The 18,245-nt window shown below is 35.4% G+C and overlaps 1 protein-coding gene across 2 annotated transcripts; it reads left to right on the top strand.

The window, feature by feature from the left end:
* The first annotated feature begins 2,209 nt into the window (after positions 1–2,209).
* LOC114152849 (LIM domain kinase 1-like) lies at positions 2,210–14,838 on the top strand. Of its 2 annotated transcripts, XM_028030935.1 has the most exons (15): positions 2,210–2,498; positions 6,446–6,584; positions 8,395–8,504; positions 8,582–8,752; positions 9,042–9,147; positions 9,495–9,763; positions 10,405–10,594; positions 10,675–10,761; positions 10,876–11,007; positions 11,098–11,157; positions 11,730–11,795; positions 12,299–12,485; positions 12,580–12,635; positions 13,341–13,498; positions 13,668–14,838. In XM_028030935.1, the coding sequence occupies exons 1-15, from the start codon at positions 2,455–2,457 to the stop codon at positions 14,155–14,157; spliced, it is 2,265 nt and encodes a 754-aa protein (XP_027886736.1). In that variant the 5' UTR covers positions 2,210–2,454; the 3' UTR covers positions 14,158–14,838. The 2 variants fall into 2 exon arrangements, with proteins under 2 accessions (XP_027886736.1, XP_027886737.1); XM_028030936.1 differs by lacking the exons at positions 2,210–2,498; positions 6,446–6,584 and having other exon boundaries at positions 8,394–8,504; positions 8,601–8,752.
* Positions 14,839–18,245: the final 3,407 nt, after the last annotated feature.

Below are 18,245 nucleotides of genomic sequence, written 5' to 3' on the forward strand. Positions count from 1 at the left end.
TAGCATTTCTGTTTTAACAAACAATAAAAGCATCAGAAGCTGAGGAAGGAAGTCAAAGTCTTTTTAACAAAGCTTCCTTAATTCAGGGCTCTTGCAAGTTTTGATGCGTCTGTGTACAAGTTGAGATATCCAATAAAATGAACTGTAAGTTCTTAAAGACACAAAATGCCAAAATTCTCTGCAATATGTAAATTCTGCTTCTTTCATATAATTGTATACTGAGGGTGCACCAACTGCAGTTTTACTGGACGATCACGATTACCGATCTTTGCTGACACCAATTTGCTTTGCCTAAAATGTTTCTAAATATAGCAAGAAAGTCACTGAGTTGGTAACAGTGGGTGACTACGACCTGCTGGGCCGGCCTGTCAGTCAAATCTCTTGTAAAGGCAGAACAGGACTGTGGCTAAATTTTAGACCTTTCCTCAGGTAGATGAGATCAGCTTCACATTTAAATATCAGCTGGTCACAATCTCCCAAAATTAAGAAAATCATAGCCAATGTGAAAGTAGTCTAATTTTCTGCTAAATCAAACTCTTGCTATTTTGCACTAGTCCGGATGAGTAGTTTTTTTTTTTTTTTTTTGCTCCTTTTGTTTTGTTCAAACATGAAGAACCAACATTAGTTTTATCAGAACAAGAATCCAGAGAAACCCCTACTAGTTACGTCACAGACTATAACTTGACATCAGGTAAGGCGGAGGCAGCAGTCACTTAAACCCAACGTTTTTGGCCAAATTTGAGAAAAACATTCAGTAAAATCTGAAAAAATGTGGGAATCTGTTGATTTTGTGTGAATTTTATAGTTTTGTGAAAAACTGGAGGGACTTTTAGGTGTAATTTGGAGTCAAGGGGGCCACATAAAAAGCTGCGGCAGGCAAGATTTGGCCTCCAAGCCTCGCGTTTGACACACTTGAACTGCCTTGTTGCTGAAAATGTGCTATATAGATAAAATTACCTTACCTGTTTTTGCTAAATATGTGCTGATATATTATGCTATCATTAATATTTCTGATTCCATTGGAAGCACTTCCAGGATTCTTTTCTTTTCTCCCGTTGCCATGGTGAATGCCGTTCTTCTATACTCACACTCAAGCTCAACTTCGGGATAACTTGACTCAGAATTGAGGTACATAGTTTTTATCTCAGAGCCCGAGTGTCACAGAGCCTGGTAGGTTAATTCAGATCATCTGCCTTCTACTCAAGGTTTGGGGTAAAAAATAACAAAATCAGAAAAACGAAATTTTTTCGTCAGTTTTCATCAGAAATTAATTTCTTTTAATAAAAAAAACTTGTGAAACTTTAACAAAGACTGCAGGTGCGTGTCTGTCTGGTGAATTTTGGTTAAAACATGTTTGTTTTTCACTCAGTGGAAATCCAAAAATTTTACTCAAGTGAAAGTAGTGATACTTTATAATAAAGTAGAGGTAAAAAGTACAGCATAGGAAAATACATTTGTTCGAAAAACTTACTAAAGTAAATGTAAATGAGTGAGTAATTACTACATAACTCTGATTACATTTTAAAAAGGGGCATTTATATATCAAGCTGTTAATTTAATTGATTATGGTTCATATAAATTTTGAAAAGCATTTAGTTAGAGACTTCAATGAAGCAGATACTCCAGTACATGTACAACATGCATCTTTTTCTTTTATCAAATGTTTCCACTGACACTGATTTTTTACTCATATTTTGTCTGATTTTTGCGGCTAAACAGGACAGGGTATCTTAAAATAAGACATATTCATATATATCCTATTTGAAGTCTACCTTTATTATTGTTACTCTCATTACATTTACACGAATCCTTGAGGAACTTTATACCAAACAGAATCAATGGTTCTGTTCTTCTACCTCTAAGCTGCTTTGTCTAATTCTCCTCTTTGTTTGTTGTGTGGGATGAATGGATTGCTTTACCGTGGGATCTTGACAGTGCAGTAATTGGAGCATTCATAAACAGATTATGCCTGCGCTAATGGGAACAAGCTGGATTTCAAAACATAGACTCTGTGACACACCACTTCTGTGAAAAGCAATAAACCCTCATCAGGGGATCAGATTTTATTCTGAATTTAGCTCTACTACATTTTGAGGAGTCTGCAGATAAGTGTAACTGTATCTTGCAGAGGTCTACGTACTGGAAAGGGAAGGAAAGGGAGGGCGGAGTGCAGCTTCTATAACTGGGCTAGGCCTTTTTTTTCCAGCAGCCAGCTGATTTCAGAGGGCTGTTTTTTTCTCACACTAACAACAAACCACCCACAGAGAAGGGAACATATGCACAGGAAGCCTTTACACATGGAGAAAGGCGGCAGAAAAGTAAAGGGCAACGCCTGCTACTGTCACGGCAGAGTGAGCGTCTGATTCGCTCTGAAACTCATGCTGCTAGAAACGCTCTTACTCAACTGGGTGGGTTGTGTGTGACTGCTGTGTGTCGGTCACTTAGCAGAGCAGAATGTCACGACGGGACCAAAGGTTTCGGAGGGGAATAAAAGGACGGTAAGCACTGCGATTTTTAATCTACGAGACATTAAAATGCAGCGTAGAGTGAGAGAAAGATGAGGAAAAAGAGTAAGAGGATGAGAGGAAAAGTACAAGTGCAGATACATTTCTGCATGTATACTTCCTCAAACTGAACTCTGTCAAGACTAACAGAAGTAAAGCGTGCTTTAATCCTGCTTGTGCTTACACATCAGCTTTTAGATGAGTAGTTTACAAAACACTGAAAACAGGATGCAAAGCTAGTAGCTTATGAGCAATCAAGCAACTTTGTTTTACATCTCAACATTCTTCTTGAAGATCAGTCGAATGAGCTTTCCACAAACAAGCAGGATGTTGACATTTATTCATCCTTAAATAAAACAAAATTTAAAAAAATCTGAAATAAAAAGTTTCTTGCCTTGTACTTTACAAATATAATTTTTTTAAGGAAGTGAAGTTGGTTAGCACAGACAAAACAATGAGGAAGCTAAGCAGGAGAATATGTCGGCTAAACTCTTAACATTTAGCATGTTAATGTCCTAACATCATAAAATATTTATTTAATGTATTGAAACAAAAACAATGGTAACAGAAGGCTCAAAATATGAGTTAAAGTGGTGAGAAGAAAAAGCAAAAGGGATGAAGTATTTTGAAATATATCTGGGCTTATTCCAGGGTTTTTTCCCAACCAGATGTTCGAGAGGAAGTGCAGATGTGCAGCTGGAAGGTTTCCCATCCATTGCATGATAAAAACAACAAAAGGACAAAAAAATAATAAATCACCACCTTTTGTCAAGCTTTTATTATCTCATTAGTTCCTTTATGACGAACAAGAAGCAGGTCTAATAAAGGACAAATGCTTCCTTTGATTCAAGCGGATATTTGAACTTTGTGACACCAAATGCCTCACAATTTCAGCAAAACATTCCCTGGAGTAAAATGAAAAAAGGAACAGCGTAGTTGCAACACAGACTGCAACAATGACTCATGATTTTAAAGACTACACAAAGTTTCAGCACTCTCAACAGTTTGGGTAAAATATACAAACTGCATTTATAACACAAAAGTATTTGCCCTTGTACTGACTTCTGCTTGCTTTTCTGTTGCAAATGTTTCAAATGCATTTCAGTATCAAATAAAAATATACAAAGTAAAACTAAAACCCAGTTTTCAAATTATGATGTCAATTACTAAGGGAGAAAAAAGTCATTCAATTCAATCCAGCCGTATGGGAAAATGTTACCTAATCATTTGTGCCACCTTTAATGGTGCCAACAAACGATTTTCCAGTGAGACTTTTTCGTCACTTTTGGCTCCATTTTCTTGGCAGACTTGTTTTTATTCAGCCAGACTAGAAGCATCTCAACTGGATTTGAGCCGGGACTTTGACAAAATCACTCCAGAACCTTCATTTGTTAGTATTTGAGGAATTGGAGGTTGGATCACTGTCCTGCTACATGACAAGAGTGGATTTGCTTAAGGTAGATGTGGATATTCCTCTATTTGGGGTAGAGAGAAAAAATCACAATTCCATTTAGGACTATTGCAATAAGCAATAAATCAATTAATCACATGATAAATTAAAAATAAACTCATAATTTCCTTTTGCTTTATTTATTGTTTTTCTCTTTTCTCTCTCTTTTTAATGAAAAACTGATCTGGTGCTTTGGTTTCCACTACCTTTTGTTGTTTCTGTTTTATTAATTTACTTTGAACATTTAAAATGTCTTCCAGTTCCAGTGCTAAATGTTCATTAGATTTTAAAGATTGTCGATCTTTGAGAATGTGTTCCTGCACATTTGCATACTATTGTGTTACTTAAAGTGGTTTCAAAACAATTGCATCTCTGGATGCAAGTTTTGCCCAGTCCCTTTCTTATTGACCTTAATTGAGGCAAACAAGACCTTTGGTGCTTCGATGTTAACCTCGGTCGTCTTGTGGCTTCCTAGATGAACTATTGCAGTCCTCCAACTGGAAAAAGGTAATTTTTTTCAAACAAGTGGCTACATTCACCTGCTATTGAATTTCTTGACATGTAACAAATTTTAATGGATAATAAATTGTCCCAGAAGTTATTGCGATAAACAATAATATTGTTTTTTGAGCCCATTAAAGGGAATGGCATAAAAACGCAAGAACACATTCTGAAAGATTAATAAACTTTAAACCCTGAAGAACATTTAACACTGGCACTGGAAGACATTTTATATATCCAAAACAACAGAAACAATAAAAAAAAAAGACTTATTCCTTCAAAACAAAAGGGAAAAAAGGGTTGAGACCCAAATTAAAGCTTTTATCATCCAGTTTTTGGTAGAAAGAGAAAAACAATAAATTACGCAAATAGAAGTTATTGAGCTTGTTTTAATCTGTTATACGATTAATTGATTGCTTAATGACGTGTTGCTTTTTCAGATATTTGAGCCTACATCATGCTGTTAGAGGAGTTATATTTGATTCTACATTTGATCCTTTTCGTGACCAAGTCTTGCCAAAGTTTATGAAAATGACTTAAAACAAAAATAGGTAACCATCGTAATCATTTCCACATTGGTTTGGGTAGCTGGTTTCTTTTAAAAACACACACACAAGAGGAAAACCGCCCTTTTATCTATGCCTGATGTTCAAACTTATTATATAAGTTACAAAAAAGCAAAAACAAATTAAATTTGGACTTTTCACACCACTGCATTTCTTCATTCTTCTATAAGTTAATAAAATTGTACACCTGGTTTTAGAGAAATGCTATTTAATGTTTGAAAGGACACAGAGACGCTGATTCCTTCCTCCCTTTCTTCTAAATAATAATCCTTCCCCTTCCTATTGTAAGAACAATCTGCCATTTACTGTTAAAAGTTGAGAGAGCAGAAACGTGGAGCACTGCTCCATGCAGGAAGTCGCCTCCCATTCTGGTTGTAATGTTGATGAGATAAGGAAACAGCTTTTTTAATCAGTCTATTCAAGTCAGGAAGTCAGGATGAGTTTTAGTTTTTAAAGCAAAGAATGTCATTGAGTTGTTTTTGCCCAAGGGCACTGTAAAAGCAAACATGGTATTTAATTGAAAATAGTAAGTTGTCTTAAATCAGTTTTCATCATATTTAGTAAGTTACTTGGAATTTGTGGTTGAAAAGTCTCTAAAAACTCTAACTGAGCTAGATTAATTTAGAAAAAGTAAGTTTTTGATAATTGTGCTTTTATTCTGAATTAATACTGCATGCATCCAAGTACAAATGCTTTACTTGAGTTATTTTTCTTTACTGGAGCCAGTAATTTATCTTATCTCACTCATGAAAAGAGACTAATCCCACACATTTGAATAAATCTCAATGTATTATTTTATCTTAAGCTAGGCTGTTAGCACTACGCTAACTTAACAGTCTGAGCTTATCAAAGACAGGACTACCACTGTGTGTTGACCTATGGTTAGGGATATCACCACAGAGAACTAACGTTTTTGTTATTTTTGGGGGCAATTAATGCAGTTATTTGCATTTTGTTTACATCCAAAAGTCCCAAGCTGGAACCTTTGTATTGTGTTTCTGGTGTTCCTGTAAATCTGACGCACAAGCGACGCCTGCAAACAACAGTGATAGTAGATTTTTGAATCCTGGCATGATGACCTTTGTCCCATGTCTTCCTCCTCTCTCTTATTACTCACTTTCCTGTCTGACCTCTTGCAAATACAGGTCACTTCAGCCAGTAAAATCTTAATAAATTAAATTAAATCAACAATTTTTGTCACCTGCGCATCAAATTTGCAGGAATACCAGAAACATGATGCAACAGCTGGGGACTTTTGATTGTAAAAAATTAAAAATAAAATGCAATTAATCGTATTAATAGCCAAAAAACCTCCAAAACTTTGAGTTTGACACTTCTGATCTAACCGGTCAAATTTTCTTCAGTGTCAATATGGCACCCTATCTAAATGCTTGCTTTGCTTCTTGCTGTCCTCATTAATAAAGGTGTTATGATTGTGAGTGCATCCTGTCTAACTGGTACTACGAAAGAGGAGGACAACTCTACTGCAAGAAGCACTACTGGTCTCGCTTTGGAGAGCACTGCCACGGCTGCAAGGAGACCGTTTCCACAGGACTGGTTATGGTAACGTTTGTTCCTGGATTAGTGATGCACCACAGTGAAAAACCAGGACTGTCGAATTTATAATTATTAGTTCTTGATAGAAAACAAACACTTCATTGTTTGGACATTTTCTGACTAGTTTAAGCCCTCTGAATTACTCTCCGTAATCGAAAAACCTAAATTTTACTCACAATGATCCTATTCAGCTATGATAAGTAAAAGTTGTTTTTCTACTGTTCACTTCAGCTAATCAGAAATATTTCATGTTTGATAGAAATAACCAGATTATTGATCCATAAGGCATCAATTGTTCCAAAAAATACCACTGAAAATCCAACATTATGGAACATTAAGAGGCAAATGTGTGAGAAAAACAAAGAATACCACAAATCAGAAAGCTTTCAACTATTAATAACTTCAAAGGTTTCCTGCCCTGTTGGACGTAAATACTTTTCTTCCAAACAATTTCAGAGGAACTCCTTAAAAAAACATCCTTCATGTTCCAAAGGGAATAAACAAAAAATGAAACCAAAAGAATACATGGGGGGAAAAATTGCATTCTCCCTTAAGCAACACTGCATTGTCGTTTTGTAACGTTACAAATAATTATTTTACTAAGTTTGTTTTGTTATTTGTTTTTTAAACAGTACAAAGTTACAAAGAGTAGAGAAAAAATGGTTTTCCTATTTTCTTTTGTAAATATAAATCTAAAAGTTTAGGCACACATTATGTCCAACTTCACAATTCAACTTTTTTTTTTAATCTTGAGGTCAAAAGTCAGAATTCTGAGAATTTTCATATTCTGACTTTTTTTTCACAAGATTTTTAATTTTCTTTCTCAGAATTTTGACTTTGTTTCTCAGATTTTTTATTTTCCCCCTTCAGAACTCCCGTCTCCCCCCGAATTCTGACTTTTGATTTTAAAAGATTATAGTCAGAATAATTCTGGTAAATTCTGAGAAATATATACATTTTTCCCCCTGTGGTCCTAATTCTCTTCCGTTAAAAACTGCCTTCATTTAATTGATCAAATATTATTTTAATATAGCATAGAATGGATAATTTTAAGGTTCTATTTACATGCCCCTCTGGGCCACATAAAACCTCATGGTGGGCCAGATATGGCCCCTGGGCCTCGAGTTTGACACTTGTGTCTTAAACCTTATTTCAATACAATTACAGCAACAGTCTCTACATTTTTTACTCAGACTTTGCACTTTTATAGACTGAAATTGTTGTCTCATCTTTACAAAAAAGCTCAATCTAGGTGAGACAGAGCGGGGAGCATCTATCAACACCAATTTGTTTTTGCCACGTCTTTTAAGTTGGATGTAGGTACAAGACTTTGAATGAATATGCTTTGATCTAAATCTCATCAAGAGTCGTTGATGCAATTTTCAGATGCGTCTCTGGCCTAACACACCTGAAACATTGGACTGAATTACAGCCTCAGCATGCAGGATATAACGTGATAATTGTTGTCTGATATATTCCAAGTCTTACAAACTTTCATTTTAAGTGCTAATGTAATATTTACAGCCTCGTTGCAGCAGATGCTCATACCAGACACAAATAACATTGCCCAAAGTGGTGGAAGCAAAGATGAAAAAAGATATTCAACTGATAAAATCGATGCAAAGTTTGGTAGGAATATTATTATCACAGTGCTTCCTGAACTCAGCTGGTAGAGTTTACTCTGATCCTTTCACCAAGGTACCTATAAGAGCCACTATCTCAATGTTAGTTTCCTGGTTTGCTATTTTGTGTTGGTCAACCACAAAACAAAAGTTTGTGGTTGTACCCTAAAAAAATATGTTTGCTTTCTTTTCAGGTTGCAGGAGAGCAAAAGTACCATCCTGAGTGTTTTACATGCATGAGCTGTGAAATGGTCATAGGAGATGGAGACACTTATATGCTAGTTGAACGCTCACGGCTTTACTGGTGAGAAAATTCATATACCAGTATATATAAAGAATTCATATTATACAAATTTAAAGTACTTTTGTTTATCTCTTCAGTGGCCACTGCTTTTGTCAGGGTGTTGTGCCAGCTGTGAGATCAACATCTCTTACGCAGAGACCCCACATGGTGGCGCTGGTGTTTCTTCCTCCCACTGCAGCTGGATGTCGAGGCCTGACAATTTCTGCTGACTTCAGCCAAGACAAAAAACTTCTAATTACTGTTACAAAGTAAGTCTTGGTGGGTTTAAATTATCATTAGAAATTAAGAAAAGAGTTTTACCAAACAAAATCCAAACCTTTTCTTCTTCAACTAGCTCTACAGACCCATAATAAACATTGTGACAGCTTTTAAATATTTGTTGAGTCCAAGTTTTAGAACCTTGGAACCTCTAGACACAAAAATCTTTGTCCACTATTTGCAAAACAGCTCAAAATACTCAGTTGTTTAATAATTGCGCATACTCAATAGTCTTATGAATTACTGCACCACCCATTCACCGTTGTAACTCTCCTTCAGTTTAGACCCAGGAGTCCTCAGCCCTGATCTGCTGTCTTCTGTCCAAGCTGGTGATCAAGTTTTGGAGGTCAATGGCATCCCGGTCCACAACATTTCCCCAGACGAGGTACCAATGCTTATGGACACCTTGCAGCATGACATTACATGTGCAATATGTTACCCCCTGCTAGCTGACAATGACTATGATTGGTTTTGGCTGAAGTTATCAACAAAACGGGCAAAATATTAAATGTGTGAATGATATATAAAAGAAAAATGGATTGCACCCAGTTGTCAACCCTAGATAAAGTTTTAAGTAAGAAAAACAATTGCGAGGGAAATAGCTCAGTTATGCTAGCTTGACTTTGAAAACCTTAACATGTAGATATGATGTGGAATTTAGTGTGTTTCAGTGAACAGTTAAAAAATAAAAAAGGCGACCTAAACACCAACTCTTCACCAACTTTTCTCTAGATAAACTGTGTAATTCACGACACAAGCAGACCTCTCCAGCTCATCATTGAACATAATCCACAGTCACCTCATGACCTTCTTCAGCCAGACAGCCCCCCAAATAACATCAGCTGTCCTGACCCTCATGTCCACGACAAACTTACTTCTATCCATAACCTCCCAAGTCTGGAAGAAGAGCCAAGTACACCAGAGGAACGACAAGAACAACAGACGAGCCTCTCACCCCCTCAGCACCAAGGAAGCACCGGGTTACGAACCAGGCATATTCTGTAAGTGATGACAGCTCTGGCTTATGATTACTGCCCAAGTCAGGGGTGTCTAACTCATTTTTATTTTGGGCCATATCAATGTTATGAATGCCCAGTTGTGGTAAAATGTATTGATGAAACTCATTAATAATACTTTAAAATATGAATAAATAGACGTTTCTGTACTCGATGAGTCCTTCTTAAAGTTAAATAATACCAAAAATCATTACATTGATGTAATTTGGCAGAATACATAAGAAAACTACAGAAAAAGATCGTGGCCACTGAAAAATACAAGAATTCTGGCTTTAGTCTTGTGAGGTTAAAAGTCAGTATTCTAAGAATTCTTACTTTTTCTCAGAATTTTTCATTTTTATTCTCAGAATTCTGACTTTTTTTCCCAGGACTCCTCATTTTTGATCTTATAAGATTAAAGTCAGAATAATTCTGGAAAATTCTGAGAAAAAATTCAGAATTTTCTTTGGTGGCGTTAATTCTCTTACGTTGAAAACTGCTTTCATTTAATTCATAAAATATTATTTAAGCATACAATAGTTATTTTCAAGGTCATATTTACATGTCCCTCTGGGCCACATGAAACTTCATGGGCCCCCGGGCCTCGAGTTTGACACGTGTAACCTAAGTTGTTTTCTCTTTTCCAGACGAAGTTACAGCATAGATAAATATCCCCTGTCTCCTGGAGCATTGTCGTTTCTCTCTCAAAAGAGAGAAATGGTTCGCTCAGAGTCTCTTCGAGTCGACCCTGGGGAGCGGACACACCGTATCTTCAGACCGTCAGACCTTATCCATGGAGAGGTTCTAGGCAGAGGTTGCTTCGGTCAAGCTGTGAAGGTAATATCCATACATTGCCTCTCTCCCTCTATTTTCTGACCTTCATTGCAAAACTTCATATCAAAAATCTTTATATTAAGGTAACGCATCAGGAGACAGGGGAGGTAATGGTGATGAAAGAGCTAATACGATTTGACGAAGAAACACAGAAGACATTTTTAAAGGAAGTAAGTAGTAGCAATGCCACAAGAGTTTTTAATAATTGTGTCATGTCTAATATTTACAATCTGAGCCAAATATTGTTCATCTCAGTGTCACAAACTCTCTCAAAATGTACACAGGTAAAGGTGATGCGCTGCCTTGACCATCCCAATGTTCTCAAGTTTATTGGATTGTTTTACAAAGACAAGCGAATACATTTTGTCTCTGAATATATCCAAGGAGGAACTCTTCGAGAAACCATTGCAAAAATGGTGAGTTACAACTTTATTTTAAATGTATCCCAAATATTCAGTGTCAGAGCTGAGAAACACAATGAGTTGGTCATAATTTGGCTGTTTTAGGAGGAAGATTTCCCCTGGAATCTAAGAGTTGGATATGCTAAAGATATAGCCGCTGGAATGGTGAGTGTTTCTGATCATTAAGGTTACAGCACTTACTGAAAGTATGAGCCACGTTTTCCATCAACTTTAACACAATTCATTGGGATGTTATGCAACAGACCAACACACAGTAGTGCATCACTTTTAAATGGAAAATAAATGATACATGGTTTTCATCTTCCAGACATAAAGGAAGTCCAGTTGAGAATCTGTAATTTAATGTTCAGACATTATGTGTCTAATGTGAGTGAGCTTAAGTCATTTTGCAAAAGAATCTCTACATGTGCAACCGAGCAGACACGAAGCTAAAAAAAAACTTGAAGTTGAAATGGAGGTACTGATTTAGAGAATTAAAATATGAAAAATACACGTCACTTTTCAGACTTTAACTTTACTGACATGTGTCTTTTTCCTCCTGCTTCACAATTATTCACTATTTAGTGTTGGTCTACAACATTAAATATCACTAATACCATAAAAAATAAACTGGGGTTTGTAGTTTCAAATATGAAAGAAAAACATCAAAGGATATAATTACTTTTTCAAGGCATGATAAAACATGAAATGGCGAATTTAATATTTCTCCTTTACAGGCATATCTGCACTCCATGAACGTGATCCACAGAGATCTAAACTCTTACAACTGCCTGGTCAGAGAGGTGAGTTATGAGCTTTATTAAATGCATGAAAAAGCTATATATATATATATATATATATAAATTTTTTAACAGGACCGTACTATATTATTTATAAAAATGTTCTATTCTCAATTCAAACTCAATATTTAGCACATTAAGTCATAAACATAATTTTTCAGTACAAGTAATACATACGTATGTTTTTGATACCATTTAGTAAAAGACTTTCTATAGTGACAACTGCAGCAAATAAAGTGACAAGTCACAGATAAAATTTTGGACAAAAAGTTTCTTGAAAGTAAAAAACTAAATTTATATTTATTGTATTATTTCTATGTTTGTCTTTTTTAAGACTTTATAGTTGGTGTTTAGGTTTTGTTTAGAATGCCATTCAATAGCACATAAATACATAGTGACATTTTCAAGTTTCCTATCAACTTTAAACATTGTTTAACTGCACCAGGATTAGCAGGTTTTCTGTTTATAGTAAAAATCCTGAAGCTTTTCATTTCTCTTCGCTATAGGACCAGTCTGTGGTGGTGGCAGACTTTGGACTTGCCAGGCTGGTGATGGATGAACGGAGTCGGACCAAAACTTCATCTCTGGAGCGGAGCGTGAAGGGGCCACTGTCAGAGCTGCGCAAACCTGACCGGAGAAAACGGTATACTGTGGTTGGGAACCCCTACTGGATGGCCCCTGAGATGATCCATGGTGAGTGTATTAACCAACCCATGAATGACGGACCTTCTTGGTCTAAACTGACACAAAAACCGTGCAGCTCATTATTTTTCTCTTTGACTCTTAGGAAAAACCTATGACGAACGTGTGGACATATTTTCCTTTGGGATTATGACTTGTGAGGTAGGAACATTTTGGTAATAACACAAAAGACGTAAGGTAGCTAATGTAAAGTACATTTCTGTTATTTTATCTCATGACGGGAAGGAAATTTCTAAAAATATATATGAACTTACTCGTTTAAAGTAATTGTTTAAAATATTTTTTCCAACACGTACAAGTTAAAATTGCAAAACAAGTTTAAGAGATAAGCCAAACAAATTGGTGCGCTGCTGCCGCCTTGTGGTAGTAGGATGTTACTACCACAAGGTTGCTAAAAACAAGATGTTTAGGAAAAGAATGGTACAATTAAAATACAATTTTAAATTAATATCTATCAACATTACTGATAAATTACTGATAAATTAGAATACAAAAATCTAATTTAAAGTGAAACTCATATCTGCATTCATTATGCAGAGTGATATACTTCATTAATATTTGAAGTATATCACAAGTATATACAAGAAATGTGAATATTTCATAAAGGAAAACATATTTTTTATACATAATACACAATCGTATGCAATGCTGCTGTATTAACGATTGTCTAGAATAAAGTCACTGATATTTAGAGACACAAAATTCACATTTCTTGAGGCCTGTTTACCACCAAATTCTGGAGCACTTTATATTTCCCACTTCACTGAGTTTTCACAAGCCAAAAGTATTTAAGATTAAAGTTGCACTTTAAAACAGTTGCTTATCGATTCCTCTTTGTGTCATCAGATAATTGGCAGAGTGAGTGCTGATCCGGACTACCTTCCCCGAACTAACGACTTTGGACTAAATGTAGAAAGTTTCCTCCAGCAGTATCACTCTCCACTGTGTCCATCTGTTTTCCTGCCATTGGCTGTTCTGTGCTGTGACATCGATGCTGATAAACGGTACGATTGTGCGAAAATAATTGAAGCTATTTGAAATAAAAACTATTTTTTAGGTATTTATGCTAAGAAAATGGTTACATTTTTGCACAAAAAAAAAATGGAGATGCTTAGATGTTTTTGTGAAAAATAGCCAAATAAAGAATAAAACATGAATGTCTTTGCTTTTCAGACCCTCTTTTTCAAAGCTGGAGGAGTGGCTGGACAACCTGCTAATGAACCTGGAAATCAGCCTGCCTTTGCTTTCCGAGTTGGAGCAACTCTGTCAAGCCTTCTGGAAGATTCACAACCACCAAAACCAGAATGAAACTCCTGATCATCAAGACAATCTGAGCCCTAAGCTTTGTTCAGACGAAGCAAATGGCCACACAGAGCCTAATCACTATCAAGGCCAAAGTAGCAAAACCGACAAAGACGCGAATGGTGAGCAACATGCACATGGCCACAATCTGAGGACTAAATCACAACACACAAACCAGCCCTGCTGCGAGTCTAAAAGCTCAGACCCGGGGAAGAGCGAGTGTGAGTCTCAAGAGGACAGCAATGTTAAAGAACAAGCCAAACCGCAGATTGAGCCGACACTGGTGGGCCGACCAAACAGGACTAGAAGAACTTGTAGAGTGCTGTGGGAAAGGTCTACGGAGGATAGCTCGTTTCTCTGAATCGTTCTCAACATAACTGCGTTCAAGTGTTGGGGAATAAACACATTTTTTTGAGGACATTGGTACCTTGGCACAAAATAGAGAGACGTATTTTAACCTATTACTATGAATTAGATGCACAAAATGTGCAACTGCAGGTTTTTGAAACCTGCAGTTGCACAGGTTTCAAAATCACAGCTTGATATTAATTAAATAACAGTCCATAAACCAGTATTTAAGAAGCAAAGCTAAAGTCTAGTTCAACAGGAATTTAATTCAGTATTTTTTACAACAAAAGGTATACTGAAAAAACATCCTAAAATTTCTGAAATTGCATGGATGGATGCTCTCTTTTGATAGACTGTGTTATAGTTCCACAGAATATAAATTACCTCAAGCACACAATTTAACATTTCTGTATTGCAAGGACTGTTTACTACTTGATAAGCAAGAGCATGTCTGTCATAAGCTCAAACTGTCAAATGGCTCCAATTTCAAATTGGTCCAGAAGCTGTGAAATATGTTATTTTATTCTTTAAGGTATGTTTAATTATGTTTTTAGATTGTCTTATGTCTTGTCCCATACACTGAGCTATGAAATAACTACTAATGCTATTAAACTGTAGATAATATTCAAAAATATGTACACCTTCTGATGTATAAGTCTGTATTACTGTATTAAGACAGAGTACAGAAAAGTGACTGAAAAGAAAATACCTGATTTATGCTTTAAGGTTAATCCTAGTCATCTGGTCAAGGCATTTGTCCACATGTCCCTTTGTTTCTGCAAATTCAAACAAAGCCATCAGGAGTTATTATTTATATCCTGTGGTGAGATATCAATCATGGTAATCTCTTCCAGAATATTAAGGCCTCCTAAATTAACAAGTAAAGTCACTGAGTAGGGCGATTCAAAAAAGATGCTTTAAAAATAACGCTGCTGCAAATTGCTAAAAACTAATCAGTGTTTATGTCATGACTCAACTGTTTTAAAATACTCAATATGGTTAGTTTTTAAACTAATGCCTCTCACAACTTTTGGTTTAAAAACAAATCAATTAACACACTATTTTGAGTACAAATAAACATAAAATCACCAGGTCAGACATGTAAAAACAAAAAACTGTTGGCTGCATCTCTACCTCAAAATAAAGCATTTGTAGATATTGTCAAAACCAAACTACCAAAATGCTGATTTTTTTTTTTACATTATAATGTCTCTACAATTTCAACAAAGAATATTCTTCTTCAAACTTGTTAAAAAAAATATTTGAGATTAACTGAATTGGTAAAAAAAAAAAAACAACAACTGTGATTTACATTTTCCGATTATATTTACAGCTAAATTTTGCAACAACATTTTGCCAGAAAATATCACATTGTGCTCCAAGCTGTTTCACTCATTTCCTATAAACACAAGCTGTAATATCGACATTTTACTAGTTTTTACAATTACAATATATTTTAATTTCTGAGTTACTTTTTACATAACTTTTCCTTCTGAGGCACTGCTGGGCATAAAGTCTGATTGTAAATAATATTTGCCCTGGTTTTAAAATTATACATTAATAATATTCATGTATTTAACATCTTCAATATTAAATACTAAATAATGACATTTAAAATGATGGTTCCTGAAGTTTTGGGTATTTTAGCTGGCCGTTTTTCTTTTTGTTTTTAACCCACCTCCACATCAGGCGGTGGCTAATGCTACATAGCAACTTGTCTCACACAGCACAAAGCTTAATTTTAGTCAAAAGACAGATAGTAACAACAGAAAACGTCACTTCAAAATATATCTCTCTAGCTAAGTAAACTAACTAAATAATGCGAAATGTTTGAGCTAGATTTAAAAAATGTTTATGCTAGCTGGCTAGATGCTAGCTTACCTTCTAGCTTACAGCGCAAACATTAAAACGGCTAAAATTGACTAAAAAGGCAAATAAAAACCAAGAAAGAGTTATTTAACGCAGTCTATATTTTATAAATTTGAAATTATTACCATAAAAAACAGATTCAGCGAAGCAGTACCAAGCTCGTTATGCTCACGCGCTGAGGTTATCAGCTTTACCTTTGACCTCTGACCGACCAATCAAAATGGAGAGAAGTCTGGGAGCTGGCAAACAAAAAGTATATTTTATTTATCAATTAGTTGATTCAGGATTTAACAAGTGAATATTTATTTTCTCAACAACATTTTGATTTAGTTAGGTAGTGGATGAGAAGTAGTTAAGAAAATACATTTATAATGTGATCGTTAAAAGATGAGGGACAAATGAGTCTGGCAAGCTTCTCTGATTAAGCAATTAAAGACAATAAGTTTATTAAAACTATTACAAAAAATATTGTAAATTAATATCTAATTTAGCAATACCTGATTCTGTTTATATCAAGCAACTGTTTTACTTCAGTAGCTTTAAAATAAAAACAACCAATTAAAAAGGTTCCAACACTTTTATTTGATTCACGTTTGATCAAAAACCCAACCAATATCCAGAGATCTGGTAGTCCTATAATTTACTATGAAAATTATGTTCTTACTGTTTGAAATTGCAAATATTTCTGAATTTAGCTAAGCTCCCTCTGAGTGCAACCAAGTAGCTAATTATTGTGGTATAATTGCAAAAGAGTGGACAAAAATTAAGATCAAGTATATTAGATAATATATGCAGGTGGCTTGTTATACAGACCAATGAATAAATATGCAATGGCTTGCCATACCGGCAGGCGCTCTGGCAGCCGGGCGCCGCATGTCGCCGATCTGGGGTCAGTTTGGACTCAGGTCACACCATGGAGCACATGTCCTCTCCGATCAGATTCCGTAGCAATAAAAAAGGTAAGTCCATAACATTTACATATTTATAGCATGTCTTTCTGTTTTATTAAAGTTTTAGGCAGTGAGGAAATAACTTCACTATTTAAACTACAAATGAATCACCCTGAAATATTCATGCTAAGCACCGTCAAGAGTCTGTACAAACGTTTCTTGTGCTATTTAACGTTTGTTTATTATAATCTTAATTATTTATTTAAATTGCCAGCTTTATGTTTACGTTATGCCGCATTAACCATACTCATTTATTTTTATATATTCCTTTTAGCAACTTATTTTCTCCTTTACACTAATGTTTTAATGTGCTGCTGTCCTTGTTCAAAGAAGCTACGTCTTTTTCAGAAAAGCAGGTAGGACTGTCTTTAAAATACACTTGTGTTTGTTAGTGTGTGTGCTTGTGTGTTTAGGAGGTAATTCTCCAACCCCCACCCTGTTAGAGTATTAGAAGCTGGGTTAAGCCTGGTGCTGAGGAGCTTTCTGGGTAATTAGAGGTGACAGGTAGAGGGATGGCAGATGATCAGACCTGCAGCTCTGTGAGTTGCACTTCTCTGTCATTAGACCAAGTCAGTAGGACAGTAGGCCTAATAGTTGGCTCAGATTTTATCATAGAGTAGATGATGTTGCGTTCAGGGTGGGTGTATAAAATCAGTTGATGTTTGAGGCTGTCCTGATAAATAATGACTTGTATAAAGATGCTCTTCACAGGTTGTAGTTTGACCTGGCTGACCCTGAACTTCAGGGAGGTTTTTGTCCTCTTGCCCTGACAGATGGATGAGTTCCTTTTAACGTTATAATGGGATCACTGGTCAGATCTAATCAGAGAAAAAACAGTGTAGTCAAACAGTGCAGGTGAAGATCAGTAGACCCTTTATCAGTCTGTTTCCATACCTACAGGATTATATTTACAAAAACAAAATTATGTAAAAATATTTCCACTAGTTTCTAGTGGAAATATTTTAGAACACGTAAAATAAGACAAAACTAATTCATAAGTTTTTAGCAAGATCTAGGATCTTGCTGAAATTATTTGTAAATTTGAATAATTTGTAAATTTGTCAATAATTTTATAGAAGTACTTGTTCCATTGGCAGATTATTTCACTTATGAGGAAAATGACTTGTTATAAGTGAAATAATTTGCCAATTTAACTAGAACCTTTTCGTCAATACTAAGTAATTATTTACTTAAAACAAGCTCCTGTATCATGCTGAAAAGTTACTTGTAAGTAAGTTTTACCTTACTACAAGTGAACTAAGATATATTCACTGGAAACTAG

Source organism: Xiphophorus couchianus, chromosome 11, assembly GCF_001444195.1.
Source record: "Xiphophorus couchianus chromosome 11, X_couchianus-1.0, whole genome shotgun sequence".
In the NCBI taxonomy this organism is placed as follows: Eukaryota; Metazoa; Chordata; class Actinopteri; order Cyprinodontiformes; family Poeciliidae; genus Xiphophorus; species Xiphophorus couchianus.